Raw genomic sequence first — 8,134 nt, 5'->3', positions numbered from 1 at the left:
GCAGATGTGATTCTCTTGGGTTTGCTGCATCTTAATAAGAAATCTCCCCGAATGACCCGAAACATTACCACTCTCCACATGTCCACATGTTTATATAAGTATTGAAATGAATGCATTCTTGTATCTGATGAACACTTGGGACGTTGATAGAAAGATTGTTTTCCAGAAAAGGCACAAACTGGAGCATAAAACTGATCAGAATGCAGAACAATGAATGTTAGGTGTCCAAAATCTTCTGGGGGAGATCCCCAGATCCTCCATAACCTCACTGTGAACACTATTGACATGCATTCTCAATATTACATGTTATTTTGTCTCTGGTTCCAGGTTGTTGCATAGATTTCCAAACTGTCCTCTGAGACCAGGGTGCAGCAATGTCTTATTCTGAACTCGTTAATGTCCTGGAGGAGCTGGGGGAAAAGGAGTACAAAAAGTTCAAGCGGTTCCTGGAACATTCTGCCGAATTAGATGGCTTCCCTGCGATCCCGAAGAGCAAGCTGGAGAAGGCGGAATGTTTTGAAACAGTGGATCTGATGATGCAGACTCACGGCCTCTCTGGTGCTCTGAAAGTAACAGCAGGGCTCCTGAAGAAGATCCCCAGGCTTGATTTAGTCGAGCGTTTATCCAACAGTGAGTCCTCCAGATATTCTTGAGCAGTTGTGAAATGATCTATAAGGAATAGTTGACTCCTCTGATTGCGATTAAAGTTCATAAAATGAATCAAATCTTTAACAACAGTCACATGCTTTGATTTACTTTTTTTTTTTTTATCCTCTTTTGCTTGGTATCATTGGAAAGAGCATATCAGGAAGCCTTAGAGACCAAACCAGTGCCCTGTTTTTGGCCTTTTAGAAATCAGGGTGGATTTTTTGTAAATGTATAAAGCATCAGACAACATTCATTTAAGCCAAGTACTAACTTTTATACCGAATTTCATCACAATCTGAGATGGTGAGGTGGGGAGTATTGGACCACTTGGCAAGGAATGACCCAAGTAAATGTCAGACTTTGAAGATCAGGATGGATTTATTCATCCTGACATCTCCCATTAGTTTCTTAGCTGCTTTTATGACGCCTCCAATCTGACCTTTTAACCTCTGCCATGTTGGTACGGTCAGAGCCGGAGTTCATTAGCAGGCAATCGATTTGGAGAAACAATCATGTTTCCCAATGAATCAGATTCTACTCGCAGTGGTAGCTGACTAGAGGGCTTTTAATCAGCCTATAAATGTGTCTTGCATCGTGTGCTAGCATGCTAATGTTTTTTAGTTAGCTGGTAGCTTCAATCACCTGCATTTCCTGCATTGTTGTGTTAGCATGCTAATGTTAGCTGCTCTTTAGTTAGCTGGTAGCTTCAATCACCTGCATTTCCTGCATGGTTGTGTTAGCATGCTAATGTTAGCGCTCTTCAGTTAGCTGGTAGCTTTAATCACCTGCATTTCCTGCATGGTTGTGTTAGCATACTAATGTTAGCTGCTCTTTAGTTAGCTGGTTAGCTTCAAGTAAACTGACACAGAATTATCTAAAAACTCTTCATCCAAATAATCAGTGAGTATGTTCTTCTTCTTCTTCTTGACTCAAAAAGCTTTTATACACAAGGGGAGGAGCCGGCCGTCCCGTCCATGTAAACACAGCTCTGACAACAACACAGCCAGCAGGACTCCAGCTTCTCCCTCACTGTAGACAGTCAGGACTCACACACATTTACACAGGACACACTGGAGTTATGAGATATTGATGTGGAACATGTTGATCATTCTTTGTTAAAATGGACTAAATAAAATTTGCACTTTTTCTTCACTGATGAACTTTATTTTACTTCACACAGATTTGTCGGTGCAAAGAGAGATAAAGCTAGAAGATTTGTCGGTGCAAAGAGAGATAAACCTAGAAGACGTCACACGTTACCAAGGCATGCTGCAGACAAACCTCGAGGACAGGTTTGGGAGTACACCAGAGGGGGGGGAACCGCAGAGACTAAAGAAACTTGTGGATGAGATCTACTCAAATCTCTACATCATAGACGGGAAAGATATCGTGCATGAAGTCAGAAAAAAACAGCAAAAAGCAAAAAAAACGAAGAGTCACTGAGCGATCCATCCAGTACAGCAACATTTTCCAACACCCCTCCGGACCAAAAATGCCTATAAGAACTGTCCTGACCTATGGGATTGCAGGAATTGGTAAAACGTTCCTAGTTCATAAATTCATCCTGGACTGGGCTGAAAAAGAAGCCAATCAAGATGTGCACCTCATGTTCCCCTTCACCTTCAGCGAGCTGAATTTACTGAGCCAGAGAAAGTATAGTTTAGTACAGCTTGTTCATAAATGTATCAGGGAAAGTGCAGATATCAAAGAGGAGGATCTGAAAAGCATCTTTACAACCATTCAGGATTCAGGAAACACCAACTATAACAAAAGTACCTTTAAACTTCTCTTCGTGCTCGATGGACTGGATGAAAGTCTTCTTCCGCTCGACTTCAGTGAGCAGATGGAACGATGTTCAGTCAGTGAGGAGATGTTGGTGAATGATCTGGTGGCAAACCTTATCAAAGGGAATCTTCTCCCAGCTGCTCGCCTCTGGATAACCACACGACCTGCAGTGGCCAATCAGATCCCTGAGGACTCTGTCGACATCATGACAGTGGTGAGAGGGTTCACTGATGAAGAGAAGGAGGAGTACTTCAGGAAGAGGTTCAGCGACGAGGAGGCAGAAAGAATCCTCTCCCACATTAAGACGTCACCAAGCCTCCACATCATGTGCCACATCCCGACTTTCTGCTGGATCACCGCCAAAGTCTTTCAGGACATGTTTGTAGAAGATGAGAGCGAACAAATCCCTCCGACTCTGACAGACATGTACCTCAGGTTCCTTTTGTTTCAGATCGAGATGGCCGAACAGAAGACAAAGGACGACGAGAAACCAACCAAAGTGATCCATTCGCTTGCAAAGCTCGCCTTCCTCGAGTTACAGAGAGAAAAGTTCATCTTCAAAGAAACCGACTTGAGGGACCATGGTATTTGTTCCAACGAAGCGTCGAGGTACTCGGGCATGTTCACAAAGATCTTTGAAGACGATTACTTCCGGAACAAAGATCACATGTTCTGCTTTGTGCATCCGAGCATTCAGGAGTTTTTGGCAGCTGTCCGAGCTTTCGCAGTTCGCTCAGTCATTAATGAAAAGAAAGATGCTGATCCACCCCTGCAAAGATCAACCATCACTGAGGTCTGTATGGAAGCTGTGGACAAGGCCTTGCAGAGTCCCAACGGGCACCTGGACTTGTTCCTTCGCTTTCTCCTGGGTCTTTCATTGCCGTCAAATCAGGATATCCTACACAGTATCGGTTTGCTGGAAAGAACAGAAAGCAGCGAAAAGACGCAGGAGGAACTCGTGACATACGTCAAAGAAAAGATCAGGGAGAACTCTTCACCGGAAAGATGCAGTAACCTTGAGTACTGTCGGATAGAGCTGAAGGACAGCTCGCTGGTCCAGGCGTTCCAACATAACCAGATTACAGGTACACGTTAAAACCTGAAGTCTTGTTTCATCATTCATCTTTAATCAAATCATTTTTGAGCGGCAGCCTTTAGAGTCGGAGCAAAATGTACTGATGTGTGTTTGAGTAACAGGGATTAACCACACCCACTTCTGTTTCTGCAGTTTTCAAACCGGCGTCCTCACCTGACTCTGGCGCCCCGGAGAGAAAGGGCAGACGAATGACAGAGGTGAGTCACAGAGGATCTTTATGGATCTTAATCTGGTTTAAAACGTCATTACTTTTGGTCAGGTTCTTGATAAACAACCAGCCAAACTGCACTATCATTGAATTCAAAGCAGTCAGATTAAAGAGGTTCATAGCTGGACTGTTTATTGGCTTAAATATACAGCAGCTGTTTAAGACTTTGTTTAAATGACAGAAACATTTTCTTCATCAGCGTGCGGGAGAGCAGGGAACAGACCGAGCAGGAGACGGGTCAGAAGATGGCTCCGCCTGCTCGCTGTCGAGGTAAAATATCTGCAGGTGTGTGATTAAATGTTCCTGCTTGTTTCCTTGTTATTGACTCCATTTATTCATCTTCTTGTTTCTGTAGTGGTGTTTCAACCCACGGTCATCCTAAGGAAGATGTTAAAATGGCGCCACCTCCTCGCCCCGACAGTCCGGTCAAAGTGAGTGATGACTCAGCACTTTTAGTTTATGGAGGGATGCAGTCATTTTAAGACGGAGGATGTTGTCATGTTTCTGATGTGTTGGCTGCACGTCACTGCTGAATGATGTGTTCACTGTCACCTGATAACCTGTGGTCAAAGTGATGATGTTTTTAATTACCTGAAGGGTTCTGTTGACCCGGGTGAGGTCTTGAAGGACGACGCCTGTGGACGCTCTGACACATCCACAGTGACGGTCAGCAGGAAGGATGCTCTTCAAAGTGATGAAGACAGAAGACTGACAAAGTCTCCTCAACACACCTGAAGGTCTGAGCTCTTTGTTCAAAACCAAATATGAACTTGGGATGGGAAGATGGAACAAACCGTGAGCCTGAGTCTTCACGAGTTGAGACCAGCAGGTGAATCAGAGCGCCGGGTTTCTTTTTTTCTGATCACTTTCAGTAATCTTTCTTGACAGAACACGAATCTCGATTACAAACTGGTGTGGAGTTAAACTATTACGGCTGTGGGAGCTTTTCGTCTTCCTCTTTTCTGCATCCTTGTTTGTGTCATACTTACTCTCTGATGAACGTCTCTCTGGATAAAAGCGTCTGCTAAATGAATTGTAGAATATCAGGAGATTCTTTGTTTTACAGCCAGCAGTGAGTAAAACTCAGAGATGCACACTTAACATGTGCTTCTTACTTCTTATGTGCATTAATGCAGATGTTTCAGGATGTTTGTGTATCTGTATTTTTATCCTCTGTTTTGTTTTTTTACAGTTAGTTAGCACCGCGGCTCGGAGACAAAGATTATTTTTGATTCTGCTGTGTGTCCAACACATGATGAGAAATTGACAATAAAGATGACTTTGACTTTGGTTGCAAAGCTGTGATGGTCGTTTTTAAAGATGGTCACAATGACGCTGCACCCGTAGCTCTTGGATTCAAATATTTCAATGTATATGAGCAGCGTTTTGGACGAGTTGAGTTTTTAGAGATTTACCACAGAGCTCTGATAAAAGAGAATTACAGTAATCCAACATGGAGGTAACAAATGCATGAAGTCGTTTTAATGCATGGTTTAAGACAGGAGATATCTGCTCAGGGCTTTATTCCTTTTCCACCTCATGGCTCTATTGTTAAGTATACGACGAGGAGAAGCTGCTGATGTGACCAAAGTCAGGTCAGAAGAAAAAGCTTCAGGTATCTTTAACAACTTGGTCATGTGACTTCAGATAAATCAGCATCAGACAAAACGCAATGTAAGGAAGTCTACGTGTCTGAGGTTTTCAAGAGACGTGATGCTTCTGCGTCTGACACCTGACCCCGTAGACCCCATAGACCCTGAAGACCCCATAGACCCTGAAGACCCCGTAGACCCCTCAATGTGTCACTTCCACAAATGCAATAACAGATACAAGCTAGCGTGATTTATAATTGGAAAAGAAAAACACACTGATTGATTATAAGAATGACCTACGGTAAAACACTAACCCAAATGCTGGGTTAGTGCTGCTGGGTTATAGGTTGGGTTGATTTGACCCAATATTGAGTTAAAAAAAATTGACTCAACGCAATGGTTTGGAGATACCAGCCAAAATCAAGTCTCTTCATTTTATGGCACTTCAAATCAATTCCTCCCTGTCAGAAAATATTTCTACCTATATGGCTATTTTGATAGAACATCTTTCATTCATAGTGATCAAAGTATTTAGATAAACAATGTTAATGTCATGTTTTGGTTTCTGTGTGTCTTCCCACGTGTGTTTGTTTTGTTTTTCCCTGTCTGTCACTCCCTCTGTGTTTTCCCTTCACCCCTTAATCACTCATTGCTTTCAGGTTAGTTCACAGGTGTGGTCAGTTCAATCATCTCATTATTTAAGCCGGCTCCTTCCACACTGCCGGCGCCAGATTATCGTTCTTCCCTCAGTGGTTTGTACTCTCCATGTCTTTACCAGTTATTTAGTGCTCTTTGATTGCTTGTATTATTCCCTGTCGTGTTTATTGACCCTTTGTGTTTTTCTCCCTCTCGCTAGTTCCCAGTCCTGCCCGTCCTGCACCTCGTGTTCCTCGTCGTCTCGTTCGTCTTCATCTGGCTTCCTCACGCGTGCTTTTGGATCACCCTCGAGTCACATTATATTCTTGTAACACATTTAGAGTCACATTATATTACTTGTACACATTATTGTCACATTAGATTTATGCTACACTTTAGTGTCACTCATATTCCTTGTAGTACATTTATTCACCGTGTCACTCGTTGTTTAATTAATTGTTATTAGGGTGGTTGACTGAAAGTCAAACCACACGACTACTATTGTAAATATTCTTATTATTATATCCTCAAATTTTGGCGCGCTACTCCTCCCACAGCGTTTGCGCCACGCACACAAAAAAGGTATCAAAACGAGCGGCTCGGTCATGACATGGGTGTTGTTACTTTGTGGAAACTTCGGTCACATGGTGTCGACACAAATCGAGTTGAAACAATAAAAAAAATAAATAAATAAAGCTCTGAGTGTCCTCTCACTCATAAATCAAAAAGTAAAAACATAAAATGTTTCAGTCTCCCAGGGGAGCCATTTGTTTGACAGTCACGCACCACATACACACACATTGGGCTCTCACTCTAACTGACCTCCAGAATTTCACAGTTTTCACTCATGTTTTAAAATTGCCACTGTGGTCCCAGTCTGAATGCTAAATGAAAATAAAATACATCGAAACTTGCGCTTATTTGTTCTGTCGCTCACAGTCCAAACGGATTGGTGATACCATGTTAAGTTTTCAAGATATTTGAGGTTTTGCGAGCAGTGGTAAGCCCATTCAAACACATTGATGGAATGTTCTAGCAGTTTGGCAGATCAAAGCTGAATGTCAACCAATCAGTGAGCAGCAGGTGTTCAGAGTTAGAGTGATGACATCATCATTTGAGTGGGACCATAGCAGTGGGACAGAGTTCTGTCTTAAGCCTGGTTCACACGGCAGGATAATTACGCCGATTTTGGCCCCGATTCTCCCCTTCCGATAATCTTAAGGACGCCCCGATCATCATAAGATAATCTTATAAGATCATCCTGCCGTGTGTGGTGTGTTCAGACCGTTCTCGTCTGGTCGGAAGAATGTCGGGACCGCTCCGATCTCAAATCGGGGATATTCAACATGTTGGATTGTTTTGGCCCGATCTCTCATCATGTGTGGTGTTTCCCCCCCCCGAGGAGAAAACGAGCACGAGCCTGTTGAATGTGACGCGTAGCCAATCAGAAAGCGAGGTGACGTAGTAGCGAAAACACCGGGAGCAAAACAACAACAACTCACCTCCATATCAAGTAGCAAGTACAGTTCATGCTCCTGTTGTCTCCGCTCCTTTGACCGACGCCTCTTTTTAAAACATGTTTTTCACATAAAAACAGCACAAATGATCCCTGTTACATCCTCATCGTCCGTTTGTTGACTCTGGAATCACGTTTGATCTCGAGAGGTTTTGCGAGATTTCCCGTCTGATCGGGGGACGTTCGCGAGTGAAATCGGTTCATGTGTGGTGTGTTGATGTTGCCGTGTGGCCGCACACCACACACTGTGCGACCGAAACTGTATAACCTCCGATTATTTATCGCCATGTGTGTGTGGTCTCTAAAGTTTGGGAAATCGGCCGACAATTTTAAAATCCTGCCGTGTGAACCAGCCTTTAGCTGTTAGCTGACTACAGTTAAACAGTTTTACTACAGTATAACTCAGAAACACAAACACAGACGGCAACCACCCTCACAATTTCTGCTGGAATTGTCTAGTTTGTTTTATTCTGTCTCTGAGTCGTGCGTTTGGTTCCACTTATTCTGAGTCACAACAGAATAATCTGGCCAACATGGAACCAGCCGATCCAGAGATAGAAGCTAGTTTGTTGTGCAATGCTATCTCGTCTCAGGGAATTATGCTTGGCCATCATGATCAGACTCTCCGGGGGTTATCGGAATCACTTCACGTG

The 8,134-nt window shown here is 43.3% G+C and overlaps 1 protein-coding gene across 2 annotated transcripts; it reads left to right on the top strand.

Annotated features, from left to right (window-relative positions):
• The first annotated feature begins 91 nt into the window (after positions 1 to 91).
• LOC306819211 (protein NLRC3-like) lies at positions 92 to 5,027 on the top strand. 2 transcript variants are annotated; one of them, XM_079372984.1, is made up of 6 exons: positions 92 to 630; positions 1,862 to 3,518; positions 3,662 to 3,726; positions 3,937 to 4,007; positions 4,093 to 4,168; positions 4,335 to 5,027. In XM_079372984.1, exons 2-6 carry the CDS (start codon positions 2,042 to 2,044, stop codon positions 4,470 to 4,472), a joined length of 1,827 nt encoding a protein of 608 aa, XP_079229110.1. In that variant the 5' UTR covers positions 92 to 630; positions 1,862 to 2,041; the 3' UTR covers positions 4,473 to 5,027. The 2 variants fall into 2 exon arrangements, with proteins under 2 accessions (XP_079229110.1, XP_079229109.1); XM_079372983.1 differs by having other exon boundaries at positions 1,829 to 3,518.
• Positions 5,028 to 8,134: the final 3,107 nt, after the last annotated feature.

Source organism: Symphodus melops, assembly GCF_947650265.1.
Source record: "Symphodus melops genome assembly, contig: scaffold_503, whole genome shotgun sequence".
NCBI lineage: Eukaryota > Metazoa > Chordata > Actinopteri > Labriformes > Labridae > Symphodus > Symphodus melops.
This window is presented reverse-complemented; position numbering and strand designations above follow the sequence as displayed.